Below are 19814 nucleotides of genomic sequence, written 5' to 3'. Positions count from 1 at the left end.
CACTTATCAACTTCCTATTAAGTCCTGGGCTGGGGTTTCAGAGACCACAAGACAATCTCTGGACTCAAGGAGCTAAGGCCGTGGCACAGTGGTTATCAACTCTGGCTAGGGCCCAGAGTCACCCATGAGGTCTTCAAAATCCTTTGGCCCAGGTCCCTGGTTCAGTAATACTACTGCTAACAACAACAATAATATGGGTGTTAATGTGTACTGAGTGCTTACTACATGCCAGACACTGTTCTGAGAGTGTAACCAAATTAGGTCATTGAGGGTGGCTGCCCAGTAGAGCTTAGTGGCTCCCTATTGCCACCCAAATTAAGCCCAGACTTCTAGCATTTGAGGCCTCCGTGCTCCAGGTCCGCACAATCACCCTGTCTAGAAGCCAGAGCCAGGAATCCATTAACTCGCTGCCCAGGTGATTGGAAACCACTGGCCTGGCTGGTCTGAAGCCCCTGTGACTCACATATCATGGCCCAGAGGCCTCCAAGCCTTGACTACAGTCATGCCCTCTTCCTGGACTGTTCATCTCCACCTGCTAAGATTCACCTCATCCAGGGCCCAGATCCGAGGTCATGTCTATCAGGGTGCCCCCCCCCAACACCCTCCTTTGGGGCTCTTGTTGAGGAGGTGCCTGTAACTTTGAAGGCACCCCCAGAGCTGGATGGAACCTGGCCCGACTCACCCATCAGGTTGGTTACAGATACAGTGATCCCCCATCACTGCTGGTCCTTCAATAGCCCCTAGAGGAGCCAGGTCCAGAACCCAACCCGCTGACATCACAGAGTCCTCAAAAAGGCCAAGGTGTAAGAAGAAACCCACACTGACCTCAGGACCCCCCAGTTCAGAGCAGCCTCAGATGCAAGGTTGGGACATGATCCTGAGGTCTCTTTCTGCCCTGACATCCAGGGCAGGCCACCTGGTGCCCACGTTCACTCCCCAAACACAGTCATCATCACCCCATGTTTACCCTACCTCTCTCAGAGCAGCAGGCAGCATAGCTGAATTTCCAAGAGCATGGGCTCCAGAGCCAGACCATCGGGGTTCAAATCCTGGCTTCTCCACCTTCCCTGCTTTGTGACCTTAGGCAAGTTACTTAAACTCTCTGTGCCAGTTTCCTCTTCTGTAACAAGGATTAATTTTAAGATCTGCTTTACATGGTTGTTGTGAGGTTTACATGGGTTGATCCATGTAAAATGCTTAGAATGGTGCCTGGCACATAGTAGGTAGTCAATAAATGTTACAAACGTTATCATAGATCACCAAGCTCATCATGGGGCAAGAGCCCCGGCTGTGACCAGTTCCCAGATGGGAATTCCCACTTCAGCGTTCTTTTCTCCAAAATGGGGGCAGATGGCTGGAAAGACAGAGCCTAGGGATCTGAAGGGATAGGTGATGCCTGCCATTGGCTGGTCCTTCTTGGAGCGACCCTGGTTCCCCTGTGGAGGCCTCAGGGCTGGCTCACTCTGGAAGTCTCACCCCTGCTCCAATGCAGGGCCGCAACTCCCACCCCGGTAATTATAGGGGCCTGAGGGCCTGGCTCTGCTGACCTGGCTCTGAATGGCTAAGGCTGGGAAACCACGGCCTGGCCCCGCCAGCACCCACCCACTCCTTCCCGAGCCTAATGGGGATGGGCCAAGGCGGTTCCTCAGCCGGAGACCAGGGCTGTGAAGCACACTCACTTCTACCTGCCCCAGAGCTTCCACAGGGCAAGACCCTCCCCCCATCCCCCAGGGACAAACTGAGTGACCTACAGGAGCATCTGGCCTCTATCCTGAGCCTCAGGTTGCCCATCTGAGAGTGACCTAGGATCCCTATACACCCCTGCTGGGTCCGTTCTAAATCTTAATCGTGTTTGTTCTACACGTGCTCACCCACCTACCCCCATGCCTGCCTACAGATCTGGGTCATCTCTGCAGGGGCCATGAGGATGGGACCCCTGGCCCACAGCCTCAGAGAGGCCTCACCCCTTCCCTAGAAGACGTAAACTCCAGACTTGTCCCCATAAAGAGCACCCCACAGCACCCTTCCCTACCCAGAGCCCTGCCCACAGACCCCGCCAGCCCGGGGCAAGCAGAACCACCCCCAGAGCTCAGAGAGCCCTCCCTCCCCCTCCCCCACCCCCATTCCCACCGAGCCTCTCTGCCAGAGTGGGCGGGGACAGGCGGCCGGGCCTCTGGCCTGTGGTTCTGGTCTATCATTTGGGGCCAGCTTTCCTGGAACCAGACTCGGCCTTAGCAATTTGGGGGCTTTGCAGGGCCACTCCTTTCCCATCTCAGCCTCCCCGGCCCTGTTCTGGCTCAAGGACTCCCAAGACCAACAGGGGCCGGGGACAAGGTGGCCACACCCTTATCATGACCCGTGGAGGGTGTGGCCTGTGTGGCCACAGACCTGGGATAAGTCCAGGGTATGGGGGGAGAGAGGGTGGGGAGAGATAAGAGACCTCAGACCGGCACGGCTCGAGCCCACGGGCCCTCAGCCGCCTCCCTGTGCGCTGCTCCAGGCCCAGGCCACCAGCGACCCCCGCTCCCGCTTCTCAGCTGGAAAACTGAGATTCAGAAGGCAAAGGAAACAGAGCCTGGCAGGAGCTAGGCCGAGCAGACCCCTAAGCGCCCCGACCTGGCCTGTGCTCCCCACCTCACCGCAAAAAGCACCAGAAAAGAGGTTGCAGCCAGCCCCCTCTCAACATCCACACCAACTGCCCTCACCTGGGTGCTAGAAACAGTGTGTGGCCAAGTAACACCCTCCCTCCCCAGGCACAGCCCTTTACAGTTTACAAAGCATACTGGTGCTCCTTGCTGCCTGGGACCCCGTTTGCAAGTCCATGCTGGGCAGTGAAGGGACCAGGAAGACCCCACGGAGCTACCAGGCTGTGAGGGTAGACCCCAGCAAGGTCTCTATGGAGGCAGAGAACCGAGGGCAAGGCAGGAGGCTGGGACCCCACCCCTAGCCTCCAAGCTCTGGCGGGTGCTCAGTCCTGCTTCTTTCTTGCTCTAATATAAATGCCTCTGTCCTCCGCCGTATCTTACCTAGGGCTCCTCTCACCAACCACTCCCAACTACCAAGAGAGGGCCAGGCCCAGAGCAGACCAGCGTTCTGTTCTGCTTCACCCCACCTCGCAGTGTGACCTGGAACCAGCCCTTGGCCTCCAGTGCCCTACCTGCAGAAGAGACCAGATGAAGCCACCACAGTGCCCTCCTGCATGTACAGGAGCCATTCTGCCTAGCATGGGGCCAGGAAGCCCCATTGTCAGGGCTGCGGACTGGGCAGACAGGGACCACACTGATCTCTGCCCGCCCTTCCTTCTCAGAGACGTGAGGCTTCCAGCTCATTGTGTCCTACTCAGGACAAAAGGGCAGCACCGGCCTTTTGTCCCCTACCGGGGCCTGGTCCTTGTCCAGGGTCGTTCAAACCTACCAATGCCCCTTCAGCCCAGAAGGATGGGCTTTGGGGACAGGCAGGGCTGGGTCAACTCAATTCTGCCACTCAGTCGGCCAACAAGAGCCAAGCCTGTGCCAGCCCCCCACACATACTGGGGACACAGAGATGACCAGGCTCAGCCCACGTGAGGCTGAAGGGAGACAGCCACCCTATATGGGGGTAGGTGCCGTGATGGAGGGGGATGTGGGGAAGACTTCCTGGAAGGAGGGCAGAGACACCACTGAGACCCGGCAGCAAAAACTAAGGTTGGCCGCTGCAGCATCTAGGGAACAGTCCTGGATCGTCCTGGAAAAGGGAGGTACAGGCAGAGCTGAGCTCCAGAAGACAAGAGTCCCTGAGACCAAGTCATGTGCCCCATACTACCCTTGGGAGCAAGACCTTGACCACAGAAAAAGAGGAACAAAATCATCTATTGTGGATTCACAGCTCAGAGGGGGTCAGGATCTGCCTCAGGTCACACAGCAATTCTGATAAAGCCAGGAGTAGGACGCTCAGCCCAGGAGACTGTCAGGGCCCATCCAGGAGCCCAGCCCCAGGGGCCTGGGGATCAAGACAGTGTCCTCTTTGCCTCCTTTGCTCTCATCCCCCTTCTACGCTCAGGATTTCAGGCCCCCACACCCAGGCAGAAACAAAGCCACTTCCTGTCTGGGGAAGGGACGCGGAACTCCACCTCTCTGAGCAGCCTCACTCTCAGACCAGGCTGTACCCTGCAGCCTGCAGCCTTCCGGCCCCATTCACAAAGGGAAAACTAAGGCACAGGCTGGGCCAGTCACTGGCCCTGAGTCCCAAATCGAGGCAGTGAGTTTCAAAGCACTTCTCTGACAGGTCAACGGCGCAGCAGAAATGCTGTTAGAACCAGCCAGAAAGTGGCCAAGGAGGAAAAGGAGCAAGGAAATGGGCTGCTGGTGGTTAGTCACTGGGGCACAGGCATTCCAGGCCAGCCCAGCGGTGCACCTGGACGCTGACCCACCAGACAGGCATTCTGGAATGTGGCCCTGGGACACCCCGCCCTACAGACCTTTCGTAGTGCTGACTTGGTGGTGGCGAGGGCAGGGCCACTCAAGGGGACAAAGCCACCTGAGAGGGCAGGGCGGGAGTGGTGTTGATATCCTTATCCACAAAGATAGCCACGGAGCCTGGGGACTGACCTGGCTTCTACACACTCAGGTGACTCTGTAAAAGGCTCTGAGCCTCTGTTTCCCCAACTGTCAGCTCTGGACAGCCCCAGCCAAGCAGACAGAAGAAGAGCTAAAAGCCGGCGCCTGGCAGCCCCTCCTGCGCAGAGCCCAGGTGTTTGGGGAAGCCCCTCAGTCCCTGCCAGGCCTGTGTTCCAGGCTGGTTCCCTGTACTCCCTTCTCCTTCTGGGTTTGTGTTAGTGAGTGGTTGCCATGGATACCGGTCTCAGCTTCTTTGGCAGAGAAGGACTCCCCCAGGGCAGGGCTCTGCCTCTCCTCACCAGCCCCTGCTCCGCCCAATTTCAAGTGCCTGGTCTGCCAGGGGGCTGGATCAAAGGGAAAGAAACTAGGTCTCCCGAAGAGAACAGGTGTCCCGGAGAAGTTGGGGGAGGATCTCAGCTTTCAAATAGTTATTCACCAAACGTGAGCTCCCTCTTGCTGGGCCTGGTTCCAGGAGCAGAATGCTGGCACCTACACCCTCAGCTCTGCTTCCACTTTACAGAGGCAAGAATGGGAGCCCAGGAGCACAGGCAGCTCCGGCACCAGGATGTAGAGCTGGTAAGAGGAGACTCAGGACCCTCGCCTGAGAGGCTCCTTCCTTCTGACCTGGCAGCCAGGAGTGGGCTCCGAATGGAGAGCGGGTGGCTGCCAGGCTCACAGGGGCTTGGGGGAGGGTGCAGGAGCCACGTGCCCTAGGGGAGCTCAAACTGCTGCTGTTAAACTGAGCTGAAACCCATCTGCCCAGAGGGCTTCTGCCCTGGCCAGCAGTCTCCGAGTTTCCAGGTCAGAAGCAGGGGATATGCTCTGTCCTCCCCCTGAGAGAAGACCACACTGGAGCGTTCTGGTCCTGCTCCGTCCCGCCATGTGACCTTGGATAAGTTCCAGCATTCTCCCGGTGTCAGTGTCCTCATCCCCCCAAGGAGGATGGGGCAAGGGTTTGGAGGCAGTTTCCCGGCTACCTCACTTTCATCCAACTGAAACAATGCTCAGTAAGAAAAGCAAGAGCGGGACCCTGGCCCTTCTCACCTGCTTCTGAGGCCTGCTGCCCTCAGGGGGGCTCTGAGGGGGAGAGGGAGGGGGAGGAGGAGGAGGGGAGGAGGGGGAGGGGGAGGAGGGGGAGGAGGGGGGAGGGGAGGAGGGGGGAGGGGAGGAGGGGGAGGGGAGGAGGGGAGGGGAGGAGGAGGGGGAGGAGAGGGAGGAGGAGGGGGAGGAGGAGGAGAACGAGGAGGAGGAGGAAGAAGGGGAGGAGGGGGAGGGGAGGAGGGGAGAGGGGAGAAGGAGGGGAGGGGAGGGGAGGGAAGGAGGGGAGGGGGAGGGGAGGGGGAGGGGAGGAGGAGGAGGGGAAGGGGAGGGGAGGAGGAGGAGGGGAGGGGGAGGGGAGGAGGGGAGGGGGAGGGGAGGGGGAGGAGGGGAGGGGGAGGGGAGGGGGAGGAGGGGAGGGGGAGGGGAGGAGGAGGGCGAGGGGGGGAGGAGGAGGGGGGGAGGAGGAGGAGGAGGGGGAGGAGAACAAGGAGGCGGAGACGCCATAATTAGCCAGATCACCGGGGGTGGCGCTGGGAATGCTAGGGCAGAGGCAGAACCTCCTGGAGTTCCCAGGATGGAGATCAGCCCTGGTTGAAGAAGGGAGGGGTTTGCCAACGCTTCCTGAAAGGAACTGTCAGAAACCGAGAAACAGGAGGGCACAGTGGCCAGGGCACAGCTTGGGCAGAGCCATGGAAGAGCAGGGAGCTGACATTTGTGAAGCTCTCCTAGGAGTCTGGCTTAAGAGACATTCTCATTTATGCCACACACCCCGGGAGGTGGAGGGGAGGAAATGATCACCCAGAAGGCTCAGGAGACATCCCCAAGGTCACATGGCTGGGAAGTTGAAGAGCCTGGATGTGAACTCTGGAATCAAAGACTCTAGACCTTCACTGTCCACTGCAGTGGCCCCTAGCCACTGTGGCTGTTGGACACCTGAATAGCAACTAGTCCAAACTGACGTGTGCTGTAAATGTAAAATACGCTGAGTTTTGAAACTCAGTATGAAAAGTAGACGAACTATCCCATGAGTAGCTTTTATATTGATTACATGTTGAATTATGCTGGATATATTGAGTGGAATAAAATACATTATTAATTCACTTCACCTATTCTTTTTACTTTTTTAATGTGGCTACTAGAAAATTTTAAATTATATCCGTGGCTTGCATTTATATCCCTTTTGGACAGAGCTGGTCTATACCATGAAAACAGAAGTGCACAGGACAGATTTAAAGGAAGAGAGTGGGAACTCACCCATTTTTTGATGGGGGAGGCAGGGCCAGATGGTGAGGTTCTCAGGGATCAGGTGGGCGCAAATATCAAAGATGACTGAGCAGTGGACTGTCTGCCTCCCCTCCTCTGTCCGAGCTGGACAGCCAGCAACAGGTGGACTGGGGCCAGGGATGACCATTCCCCTGTGGTCCCCCCAGTCTCCCAAGATACATCAAGCCATAGTAGTTGCCATAGAGACAGTAAATCTTCCTGAAAACTGAACTTGGCAGCAAGGTGGGGGTGGTAGGAGAATCCACCATAAAGAGAGAGGGAGGGAGCCAGGCTTATCCGGAGAGGAAATCTGTGTACGCTGTGTGTTGGGGGCAGGGTGGTGCATGAGCTCCCACCCTGGAGGGACAGGGAGGGATGCACAGCTCAGGCGGTGTTTGCACAGAGCTTTCCGGGCCTTCCTCCCTACTGCCCCACCCCCCCTTACCAATTCACCAGAAATTTCCTATCTTGTTCTCGCATTCTGACTCTGGGACGCAAGTGGGGGTGGGGGCAGATAAGCAGCAGCCCTCCCCGATCCCACCACCGCACCTCAGCCCCTAGCAGAGTCGGCTTCCCTAAGAATATCAGAGGGGGTGGTCGGGGGCAGGAAAAAACAAATTGGAGTGTGTTACAGCACTAGAAGCAGGCCATTCATTGCCCAGCTGAGAGGGCGGGAAACAGGCAGATCGAACACCAGCTTTGTCACGCACTCTCCGGGCCATCTTGGACAAGGGCCTCGGTTTGCCCATCTACGGACAGAAGTCGATGTTGCACTAACTACAGGCCCCCCCGTGTTCTCTGACTTCTCCCCACTTTAGGGTGGCACCTAAGCTCCCAGGTCCCAGGCAGCAGGGCACACGTGTGTGCCATGGGGCTGGTGCACAGGGGCTGGTGCACTTGGGCGGTGCTGGGTACTCCTGCTCACCAGGCCGAAGTAAGAGCCCCTTGAGCTCTACCCGGAAACTGGTGCCACTGGTACCCACTTCCAACACCCCGCAGGGAGGGTCAGAGAGATAAAGGGTTTTGAAAGTGGGAGTGGGGAAAGGTGGAAAGCCTCTGCTCTCCCATCAGAGTTCCTCCTTCCCCTTGACACAAAAGCCCATTCAAGAGAGGGGGAGACTTGAGTCCTAGGGAAGGGGACCCAGGTGGCATATGTTTTATGGTTTAAGCCAGAGCTTGCCTCTCTCCATGGGTACAAAGTTAGTTCTCTTTCGAGTCTGTCCAAAATTCCTCCATCTTTTTTTTTTTTTCTAGTTCCAGATTTTACTAAGCTATGGTTAGGCCAGCACGCCAGGATGTCAGGTATCCAGTCACTGCTCTCCCATGGCAGAGAGCCCCCACGTGCTAGCCTGGCCAAAGTCTCTTTCTCTCAAGGCTGCACCCTTCCCACGGAGGGGCAGCTCAATTTAGGGAAAACCCCTGTTCACAGGCACCACCACCCCCCGCCCCCCACCCCAGAACTATGGGAGGGGAGCGAGGAGACTGGAATCCCAGAAGGGCTTGAGGACCAACCACCTTACAAACGGTGAAACAGACCTAAACATAGGCTAAGACCCGCCCAAGGTCACACATCAAGCACAAGGGGGAAAATCCGGGGCTAGAATTCAGTTGTTCTATCTACCTCTAGCCCCTCCCCAAGGCTGATTCCCGGAGATGCTCACAGAGGATGAGGCAGCCCCAGTGGCCCGCGCCCTACCCCAGGCCCCAAGCGACACAGAACAGGGGGAGGCGTCTTCGGGCCTCTAGCCAGGGCCAGCTGCAAACCGCATCCTGGGTCCCCAGGCGCCGCGGACCCGCCCCGCCCCTCCCTCCGCTCCCCGCAGCCCCAAGCCTTTGTCAGCCACGCGCTCACACGCTCACACACACATCCGCGCCGCCCGCGAGCACACACTTGGTTCCCCCTGGCACACACCCGCAAGGGACGCGCGCACTCGCCGCACGCACGCAGGGAAGTGGAGACGGCGGAGGAAGGAAGGAACTGACCGGCTACGGACCGACAGACAGCCTGGGCTGGGGGAAGGGGAGGAGAGGCCCGGGAACCTGAGGCTGGGGCGGATGGGGGCGCGGAGGTCAGAACGCAGAGAGACGCAAAGGAGACTCTCTCGCAGAAGAGGACAACGGATAGGACGTCAAGGGCTGGCGAGGACGCGCGGGCTACTCCAGGGGTGGGGACTCCCCCAACCCCAGGCCCGGGGGTACGGGGGCCGGTCCCTGGATTGGACCAGTAGATCTCAGGGCATCACTTGCCCAGTCGTGCCTGAACGGAGGGCCCTTAGGGACCCCACGAAAGGCTTGGATATAGGGGGCCTGGGACCGAAGGCTCCCCGAGGTACCTCGAGGCAGAGGGTCCTGGTTCTTGGGCTGGGTGGGGCACTCGCTCACCTGCTACGGTGTACCTGTCCAGGTAGTTGAGCACGTTGCCCAAGCTGAGGATGGCAGCGGCTGCCCCCCGCCCGCGGCCCAAGCTGGCTGGTTTGGGCTGCTGAGCGCCGAGGCCCTTGGCAGCGGCTGCGCAGCTGGGGGTGCTGGGGGTGCTGGGGGGTGCGGAAGGGGCCCGTCTCACGCTGCCCGACAGCGTCTGCACCTCATCGTCGGCGGTCGCCACTCCAGCGGCGCCCGCTGCCCGCGCCCCGCAGCAACCGCCACCGCCGGCCCCTCGCTGCGCCCCCCGGCGCCGGCGCCGCCGCTCCGCGTCCGCCTCCTCCTCCTCCGCGCCGCCCGCCGCCGCCGAGGCGCATTCCAGGCACATCATGCCGGCCGGGATCGGGGCGGCGGGGGGCGCGGGGGGCGCGGGGCCCAGCTTGGGCCCACTCAGTGCGTGTGTGCGCCGAGGAGCCGCCGCTGCACCATCCCGGCCGGGCCCCGTCAGCTCCTGCGCTCCGACCCCGGCTGCGGCGCTGCCACCGTTTCAGCCCGGTGCGCCGCGGTCGCCGCCGCCGCTGCTCTGACAGCTGCGGCCCGGCCCCGCCCACCAGGCCCGCGCCCAATCAGCCCCAGGCTCGGGCCACAGCCCCGCCCCGCACGTGCTGCCCCCGGGGGGCGGAGGAGGAGGGCCGGGCCGCAGAGCCCCTTCCGCCCGACGGGGGCGCAGTCACTCTGGAGCCGCGCGGCCGCCGAGGCTGACGAGGACCCGGAGGGGGTTTGTGGGGAGCTGCGGAGCTAAGAGTAGCGTCCGGGAAGCAGGACTTCCCAGCACCCACTCAGTGCCCTCCCCGCCCCCTACCGCGGCGGAGACTCTGGGAGAGAGCTGAAGGCTAGAGCTCAGGGCATGCGGACATCCTGGAGAGAGGGTCTCAGACGGTTAAGTCAGGGGCGCGGGTAGGAGGGCCCACGGCCTTTCCAGCAGCTACTCACCCGCCATGATTTAATCAGTTCAGGGAGGGCTGCGTAAGAACCAAGAAGCGTGACGGGTGGGGGGTTGGCCCGGGACCCAGGCCTCCACCAGTCACAGAAGGCTATGTCACCCACCTCTCCGGGGAAGCTCAGATCCAGCCCCCTGCCTCCTGCTGGGCCCATTCCTGTGTGCACACCGAGACCCTACCCCTGCCCCTCAGAAAGGCAGTCCCTGGCAGAGAGAGCCAGGGCTCCAACCGGCCCCCTCCTCCACCCACGAAACAGGGCATTGAAAGGGGGCCTTCTCTCCTGAGGGCACGGCAACGGGCAACCGCAAGCATCACACTTCAGCAGCGCACGACAAAGCCCTCAATAGGAGACAGGAGGCTGGGTCCTAGCCCAGTTCTGCCCTGGTGTGTGGCATGACCCTAGACAAGACCCCTAACTTTCTCTGGGTCTCAGTTTCTCTCTCTGGGGGTAGATAGGAGGATAGGATTTAAAGGGTCTGGAAGTCCCCCAGGTCCTCCCTTGGGGGAGCGGGGCGCCCTGTCTCCTGTGCAGAGTGGTCAGGTAGTTTCTGTATTCAGGGCCACAATCTCCACTCTCACCCATCTCAGAGGGGCTGTGGTTTTGGTAAGCTCCCTCCCCCATTCGTTTGCAGCTTTGAAATGAAAATCCTGTACAGAGTGCTGAGGACATAATGTTAGAAGTAGACAGAGCCTGGGAAACCAGAGTTATTCACACACAGGTTCCAGGGCCCATAAGTGACCCTACCATGGACATGCAGCTAGTTGGCAGCAGGGCTGGGGCTGACCCAGGTTGGTGCAATACCTTCGGCCTGGGCTGGGAGCTCGGTTCCCACTGCAGGCTGCTCCAGAGCCCACATCCATGGGCAGGTGCATCTCGTGAAGGTGTCGGCCACGGTGAGTCATGGCATAGCCAACGGGTGACACAGCACAAGTCACCCCTCCCCACTCCCACCCCACCGTCTCTTGTGAGCAGAGTTAATCCCCAAGCTGGTGTTTCTTGGCGCCTTCGAGGTGTATTTTAAATTCTGCAAAGTGACTAAAAATATGCTTCATCGTGTTGGGTATGAATGACTGTGGCGGGAGGGTTAGGAAAACAGATTTCGTTCTGAAAGTTGCCTTGCTGCCTCTTTCCAGTTTGCTGAGCCCAGGACTGCAAAGCCGGGTGAGGGAAGTTCCACGGGGTGGCCCAGGATGGCAGGTGATTAAACAGGGAAGGACAGACCTAGGAGCTCCATGGGGTTGGGACTGAGCCCTGGCACTGACTTTCATAACTGTGTGATGGTGCTAGCTAAAGGACAGTGCCCAGCGGGGCGATGCGGCCAGCTAGGGGCCTGTCCAGCAGTGAAGAAGGCAGAACCATGGCTCTAAGCCCAACACCATGGTCCCCTTCCCACTCCCCCAAATTCCTCATCCTTTCAGCCACAGCTCTGCCCAGGGAGCAGTTTTAGGCCTTAGCCAGAAAGGGGAGCATTCCCTTTCCATGGTACTGCCTTTCCACCACTGAGTAGGCTCTGGAGCAGGGGAAAATTGGCAGAGTTTTGAGCCTTTCAAATTTGGGGGACCTCTATGCTGCCACCAAGCAAGCCAGCCATTCCCAGTCTGTGGGGTTTTCTGGGATTTTAACTCAAAGGCACTCTCTAGAGTGGGTCCTTAGGTGGGATAACGGGCCACCAAAGGCACGGTGATGGGGGGACAATAAGCCCTTTTGGGCTGTATGGCCCTGGGCAAGTCACTGTGGCCTCCTGAGAGCCTCTGGGACCATCAGCTAGAGAACTTGTAGGGTTCTTGTCTTCATCTCACAGATAAAGAGACCCAGGGAAGAGAAGTAATCTACCTAAGGTCACTAGTAAATGATGAGACTTGCACTAAACCCAGGTGTGTCTACCCCCTAATCCAGTGTTTCCTCTACTGCCCTAGAGCGATGCTCTTAGCTTCTCCAGGACAGAGCTTTCTCATCAACGTGATGGGAGGCTGAACTCAATGATGGCTAAAGGGCCTTCTGATATTCGTTCATTAGGTCTAGACCATAATTTCAAAACAAATGGGGCACGTTTCATTAGTGGCCAGTGTCCCAAGGGCAAGTATATTTGGGAAATGGTGGGATAAACACAGAGAATTAGGTTTCCTAACTGAGGAACTTTTTCAGAGTCTGTAATCTGAGAGTGTACACTGGGAGTCTCCCATGGGGAAGCATAGGCTGCCCTGTCCCCATGTGTACTAGACCACAGAACATCTCGTAAGATGACTACAGCTTTGCAGAACACGCTCTGAGAAATACTGGCTCCCCCACGGCTGCCACCTGGGAGCTCAGTCCACCTCCCCTCTGCCCACCTCCCTACACAGGAGTGTCTCCAGGGCTCAGCCTCAGTCTCCTCCCTGCTCACATGGCACACTCTCCCCTGGCAGCCTCTCACCCGTGCTTGGGCTTTCAACAATTATCCACCTCCCTAGGACACCCCAACCTCCATCTCTAGATGTGGCCTCATGTCCGAGCACTAGGTCCACATGCAGTTTCCTGCACACTCCCCCCTAGATATCCCCCAGCGCCTTAAACTCAGCACATCCAAGATTGAACTCATCGTCTTTCCCCTAAACCTGCTCCCACCCAGTATCATTTATCTCTTGACAATAGCAGCGGCATCCACATTGTCACTGAGCTGGGAACCTGGGAGCCATTTGGGACTCCTTCCTCTCCCTCAACTCCCACCTCTAGGGCCTGTCCATTTTTTCTCTTTAATATCTCCCAGGGTCCCAATTGCTCATGGACTTAGCTCAAACCTCTCCATGTCTCACTTGGACCCTTTTAAAGATGAACACCACCTGTTCCAACATTCCCCTCCAGTCTTTTTCTTTTCTTTTTTTTTCAGCCACATGTGAAATCTTAGTCCCCCGACCAGGGATCGAACCCACAGCCCCTGCAGTGGAAGCGCGGAGTCTTAACCACTGGACTGCCAGGGAAGTCCCCCGTCCAGTCTTTTCTTCATATTTTTTGCCAGTAATTTTCTAAATCACACATACAACCAACCACTACCTTGCACAAAACTTTTCCATGGCTCCCCACTGCCTACAGGATTAAAAATATCTAAGTTCCTATCTACGAAACAGAAACAGACTCACAGAGAACAGACTTGTGGTTGCCAAGTTGGGGGGGCGGTGAGGGAGGGATGGATTGGGAGTTTGGGATTAGCAGATGCAAACTATTATATATAGAATGGATAAACAACAAGGTCCTACTGTATAGCACAGGGAACTATATATTCAATATCCTGTAATAAACCATAATGGAAAAGAAAATGAAAAAGAATATATATATGTATAAGTGAAACACTCTGCGGTACAGCAGAAATTAACATGACATTGGAAATCAACTATACTTCAATAAAATTAATTTTTAAAAAATATCTAAGTTCCTTAACATGATCTCCGATAACCCTTCATGACCCATGCCAATCTCCAGCTTTAGATCCTACAGCCCATCTCTCAAAATTACACTCGTCTACACTGAAAATTGATCTCCCTGAACTCGCTCATAGTTATACTTCCTGGAGCCCAGAGGAGTGGCAGGAATTGGGGGCAGTTGTCCCTAGTCCCCGCTCTCCCCTCAACACAAAAGCCCTTGTCCGACTAACACATTGATGGTTCAGGACCACGGAGAGCGTCCCCTGGGCAGCCCCCTCCCCCGGCTTTTTAGTCCTGCTCTGCCTATGCTGTCTACCTAGGTCACTCCTCCCATTAGTCCTTCAGAAATCCAGCACAGCCATGACTTCCTCCAGGAAGCCCTCCCTGACCTGCTTGTTTCAATTGTCAATTCCTCCCCTAGGTTACTTGAGTAACCTGTGTATCCCTCCTCCATCACAGCAAACTCATTGTGCTGACTATGTTTGTACATGAGTCCACCACTCCCCTCCACCGGCCCAACAACAGATCGTGAGCCTTAAGGGCCCATACGCTGTCTGATTCATTTCCGCTGTCCAGGACAGTGGAGGTGCTCAGAGAATGTTTGTGACTGAATGAGTAAATGACATTTAGCAGGTGCTCAGTAAGTGTGTGCTGATTTGCATCATGTATCTGTTGCTCTGCGTGACTCAGAACCAGCCAGATTCCTCTCCGGGCCCTTCTGGTAAAGGCATTTTCTCCCTGATTGACTCCACCCTCCATTAGCTTCCCTGTGCCATTTCCCTCCCACCCTTTGAATACGTTCTCCACAGGGCACCACCCACGGGTAGGGAGAGGACACCTCCTCTCTGCTCCCGCTGTTGCCAAGCTGAGGACTTCTTGGAGCCCCTCCATCCCCCAGCCTGGGCCTGCCTCACGAGTTTTGCTCAGAACGCTTCGTCTCTGCCTCTCTCTCCTGCTCAGAACAGATGCCTCTGAGTCCCCACTAACACAGAAGTTCCTGTTCTGTCTTTTGAACATCCTTAACACTTTCTGAATTACAGACGCTCCGATCTCCTTTGATTGGACTCAGACTATGAGAAGTGAAGAATCCCTTGAAGGACACTGAGTCCAGCCTCTTCCCTGTCCCGTGAGAGGCTGCATCTGAGAGAAGGCCAGTGGCCTGCCCAGGATCACTGTAATGGACACAGTCGTTGGTTTTTGTGGGTTTGTTTTTTCTGGTCTTGTTTTCTTTCACTGATGTTTTATTTTGATGCTCAATGTCCATTTCCCTTGCTAAGTGACCCTGGTTTCCTGGTCTTAATGGAGCTATAAATCAAGGCATGGGCGTAGGATCCAACTGGACTCTCTCAGCCAGGGCTTTAAATCTGATGTCACAGGACACCACTCTAGGCCTTTAATTCACATTCCAGTGCAGATGGCCTCAAAGGTGTATTGGATCAGCATTTTGGTTTTTGTTTTTTTTTTTTAGCAGAACAGCCCTTTTCTCAAACTTTTACATGGAACCCAAATATGTAAACAAAAAAATATATTGCTGGGCCAGCCTAGGAAAAAGAATAGGGAGAAAATGTCCCAATAAGATGGCCCTGGAGCCCTGGCCCCTGAATCTCCAATCTTTCCATAGAGCTCACAGTGAGCTCCCGAGGTCTTCAACAAATCCCTTTCTTGCTTAAGATATCAGTCAGTTTCTGTTGCACACCACCCTACAACCTTAACTGATGTGGTCCCACAGAAAGAGCACGTGCAGTCCCATACCTCCCTGTGTCAGATAAGGCTTGGCTCCAACCACCTCTGGTTGCCTCCTGCAGCTGCATTAAACCAGAAGGCTCACAGGCCCACCCAGGCATGGAGGAAAGATAGACTCTTCAGGGAATGAAACAGACTGATGTCTGGTGTTGCAGGGGGACAAGCCAGGACTGGGGTGACCATCTCGACACACGTGTTTAACCCTTCAAGCCTGAGGTCAGGGTGGAAGAAGAGTTTTCTCATCCAGACCCTACAAACACCTCCTCACGTGCTCACACACCAACACAGAGATGAGCACGCACAGGCACACGCACGCTGACCAAGCACACCTGCATACCTGGATGACACCTGGGAGCTGGAATGCAGCGTGTGTCCAGGAAGAGCAATTAACACATGATGTGAGCAGATCAGGTCTGAGGGCCTCGTCCTGCTCAGCAGTGTGCTCCTCCATCAACATTCCCAACAAGTGAGTCCACAGCATCAGGGACTGATCACCCAGCAAGTGCCCTCTTGGCCAGAAAGGTGCGTTCTATTGACCACTCCTCCTGCCTAGCCCGAGTGGCTGGGTTCTCAGAGACCTATACCTGCGACCTCAGCACAGTGAGGTCTGAGTGACCAGCCCCGGAGAGGCAAGGGGTGGGAGCTGAGTACAGCTGGGGTCGGGTTGCTTGCAGAACAGATACTGGTCCCTTCCTCCCAGAGTCTGCCAGCCCGCCCTGCTCCTGCCCCGCCTCCAAACACTTTGGATGATAACATCGTATAAACTCCTGGCGGGGCACTTTGTCTAGCTCAGTCCCAGAAAGCACCACCCTGCCCTGCCTGGCAACCCAAACCCCAGAAAGCACTTGAGTCAGAAAGAACTTCCCTGATTACAGGATTCATGCTCCAGCTCCTCGGCTGGCATCTGAGCCCTCTGGTCCCAGCCAGTCTCTCCCGCTCCCTCTCTCTCCCCCAAAACACACATACCCCCTCCCTTCTGACCACACCACACCTCTCTGTGACTCATCACGTATCTTCTGCCCCATCCCCTGCACTTCGGCCTGTTCTATCCACCAGGGATTCCCTTCCCCACACCTCTGGCTTTTTACCAGCTCCTAGGCTGACTCCTCAACGCTTCTGAGGGATGTAACCCCTTCTTCTGCCCATAGGTGTGCCTCACTTGGCCCAGCCAAGCGTTTCCCTGTTCCTTCTGGGGCTGTGAGGTCCAAGGGCAGGGTTGGAGTCACTGTCCACCACCAAGATGGGCACCCACTGGTACCAACGCATGTTTCTGATCTCTCTCCCCAGCCTGAGGACTCTGAGCTGGGAGAGGTGGGGGTAGCTGCTGACTCTTGGGAAGCGCTTGCCCATCTCCTGGGAGCTGAATCTCACAGGGTCCTCTCCTCCCCAGGATTGTAGGGAGGAAGATCCTGGAGCTGGGCTTCTGTGGACCTAGACCCAGCCCGTGAGAAATCACATGAGGTCTAGGTTAGAAAAATCACATTCAACACACCTCTTAAATATAGCTGGGGAGTCTGCAGCTCGGAGAAGACGGGAAGTGGCCCGGGTCGCACAGCCAGTGAATCCCGCACAGACCGACTGCCTCCTTCTCAGAGGAAACTAAGTATGATACTGTGATTTCTAATAAGAAATATATATTTGGTCTTCATCCTGTTTCTGGCACAGAGCTCCTAAAACCCCTGGAGTTTCCTAGGTGATGAGAGCCCTAAAAGTGTCTTTCCTTTGTTAAGGAGGTGACTGTTGGAACTCACCTAAGGATGAGGCTGCTTGCCAGAGAACCAGCCTTGTGATTAGAAGGTTGGAACTTTCAGCTCCACCACCCCCGCCAACTACCTCCCGGGAGGGGAGAGAGGCTGGAGATTGAGATCAACCAGTGACGGTTTAATCAATCATGCCTAAGTAATGAAGCCTCCGTAAAATCTAAAAGGACTGGGTCCGGAGAGCTTCCGGGATGGTGAACACGTGGACATCTGGGGAGAGTGGTGCTTGGAGACAGTGTGGAAGCTCCACGCCCTTTCCCCATACCCTGTCCTATGCATCTCTTCCGTCTGGCTATTTCTGAGCTATACTTTATAATAAACTGGCAATATAGTGAGTAAATGGGTTTCCTAAGTTCTCTAGCACATTAATGGAACCCAAGGAAGGGGTTGTGAGAACCTTGGATTTACAATTGGTCACAGCCTGGACTTGTGATTGGCATCTGAAGCGTGGCACAGGGGTGACAGGGACAGTCTTTTGCACTGCATCCTTACCCTGCGGAATCTGATGCTATCTCTGGGTAGATAGTCTCAGAGTCGAGTTGAATTGTAGGCCCCCAGCGAGTCAGAGAATCGCTTGGTGGTGTGGGAACGGACCCCTCTCCCGCACCCACACTGTAACTGGGTGCAGAGCCCTTACCATGCAGCCTCGTGAATCCTTTCTCTCCTAACTTCAGGGCCGGCCGTTTCAGGAGTGCCAAGCGTCAGATCGTGGGTGGAAGGGGAGGTCACCCTGGTGACAGCTGCTCCTGAGGGGCCGCTGAGACTTGGGGGTGAGCGTGGCAGGCGCGGGCTGAGCGGGAGTGTCCAGCTCCTGAAGCCTGTCCCATCCAACATAAGGGGCAGGGAGGACACCACAGGGGGGCAGGGGGGCGGCAAGCAAGGGTCAGGAGGTGAGTGTGAGTCTGGGTCACTGCTCTGCCCACAGCTGCTGGGAGGCAGGCCCAGCCTGGCACACCGCAAGTGGCGATCAGCAAGTGAACAGTGATTGCCTAGCTGGGCACCAGGGCAGGGGAGACCTGCTTATGCTCATGGCGGAAAGGACATGCCTCCCCACTGCTGCCCGCCTGGAAGCTGTTGATCTCCTGCGGGGCCCACTGTGCCCAGCTGCTCCGAGCCCAGGGGCAAATACGAGTCCCAGCGAGCCGGCCCTCCCCGTGCGGGAGGAGGCCGAGATGCAGAGCAGGGCGCTCACGCACAGCCATGCCAGCCCCCCAGCGTGGGTCTGCGCAGGCCTAGGCACTCCTCTGAGCGCCTCCTTGGTTCTTGCAGCCACACTCCCACACCAGCACCGGAGTAGAAACCTCTCTTCAAGACTACTGATTCAGCCCCCACTTGTTCAGAGGGTGAACGCACGCAGAGGGCTGCCCCTGCAGACTGGGGAACCTGGGTCACAGCAGGTGGTCCAGGGTGCGGACGCCCAGAGGCCCATGCTGAGCAGCCCTGCATCCTTGGCCCAGACTGCCCACCTCCCCGTCTCCTGCTTCTAATCCCAGCAGAGACACCTTGAGGCTATAAATAACATAGGTCCAAAGGCCTATATCCACGGGCTTTGTACTGGCCACACTTTAATCGGGCCGCCAGCAGCCAGGCTGAGGGACCCGCGCTGGCGTGGCCTCGTGCGGGGTGCAGGCACAGGCTCAGGCCTCCCACCGAGGGTGCTGACAGCTCAATTCCCAGCCCAGCCACAGGCGCTGCCAGCTCTCTAGCTGGGAGTGAAGAAGTGGCAGGTGCAGCTTGGCCAGGGTCCCGGAGCCGCAGTCAAAGGTGGGCAGAGGCACTGATACAGTGGAGGCCGCCCAGAAAGGTGCGAGCAGGGTGGGTGGGACCTCCTCGCTGCAAGGCAGGGGCCTCAGGGGTCCTCTGGGGAGGCACCGGTGCTGGGAAGCAGGCATTGGCTCTCCATGGCCTCGCTGTGCACGTCCTTGCTGTCGGGGATCCCTGTGGGAAGAAATCGCTCAGCCCCAAAGGAGGCAAAGGAGTTTGGGGACGAGGCCTGGGCACAGCCTGTCATGAAATCCTCTAGCTTCCGTTTTCAAAATAAATTCCAGATCCGACCCGTTCTCCCCACCTTCAATGCCCCCACCATGGTCCCAGCCCCGCTGCTCTCCCCTGACGGCTGCAGGGCCTCCTGTGGCGTCTCTGCTTCAACACTAGCCCCCTGCAGTCTGTTCTCAACACAGCAGCGCCAGAGTGGTGCTTTTAGGATGTAAATCAGACACCCTGGGGCTTGTGCACTGGAAACCAGAAAGCAGCTCCCATCTCGCTCTGTGTAAGGCCTCAGTCCCTGCAAAGGCCCCCAAAGCCCCCACGCTCTGGTCCCATTACTGTCACCCTCGTCCCAACCACTGGCCCCCTTGCTCCTGGCTCCAGCCACACTGGCCTCCTTGCCAGTCTTCAAACACAACAGGTCCATTCCTACCTCGGGGCCTTTGCACTAGCTTTTCCCCCTGCCAGGAGCACCTTCCCCCAGATAGCTGCATGACTCAGTCCCCGCGCAGTGCGGACCTCTCTGACCACCCTTTCAAAAACTGCAACCTGCCCCCACCTGTTCCTCTCTCCCCACTTTCCTGCTTTATGTCTCTCCGTAGCAATTATCACCTTGAACATACTCTATCTTCTACTTCTTCTGTTTGTTTCGCTTCATGGGGGCT

General features: G+C 57.1%; 2 protein-coding genes across 11 annotated transcripts in view; both read right to left on the bottom strand.

The window, feature by feature from the left end:
* Positions 1-9823, bottom strand: part of SPNS2 (SPNS lysolipid transporter 2, sphingosine-1-phosphate) — a 35438-nt gene extending 25615 nt beyond the window's left edge. The window contains exon 1 of one of the 2 annotated variants that reach the window (XM_004267020.3): positions 9282-9823. In XM_004267020.3, coding sequence (XP_004267068.1) covers positions 9282-9651 — 370 coding nt within the window. In that variant the 5' untranslated portion in view covers positions 9652-9823. The remainder of the gene's footprint in view (positions 1-9281) is intronic. The other variant, XM_049702604.1, reaches the window with a different exon arrangement.
* The window catches only part of SPNS3 (SPNS lysolipid transporter 3, sphingosine-1-phosphate (putative)), a 91957-nt gene that overhangs the window by 4581 nt on the left and 67562 nt on the right, over positions 1-19814 (bottom strand). For 7 of the 9 annotated variants that reach the window (XM_049702607.1, XM_049702609.1, XM_049702610.1 and 4 more), the window contains 2 exons: positions 17801-19101; positions 15741-15910 (listed from right to left, as the gene is read on the bottom strand). In XM_049702607.1, coding sequence (XP_049558564.1) covers positions 19013-19101 — 89 coding nt within the window. In that variant the 3' untranslated portion in view covers positions 15741-15910; positions 17801-19012. Of the gene's footprint in view, positions 1-15740; positions 15911-16668; positions 19102-19814 lie in introns of those variants that run through there. The other 2 variants (XM_049702606.1, XM_033423170.2) reach the window with 2 other exon arrangements.

Source organism: Orcinus orca, chromosome 19 (assembly GCF_937001465.1).
Source record: "Orcinus orca chromosome 19, mOrcOrc1.1, whole genome shotgun sequence".
NCBI classification, from domain to species: domain Eukaryota; kingdom Metazoa; phylum Chordata; class Mammalia; order Artiodactyla; family Delphinidae; genus Orcinus; species Orcinus orca.
The sequence above is the reverse complement of the archived record's forward strand: the minus strand, read 5'-3'. Positions and strand labels throughout refer to the sequence as shown.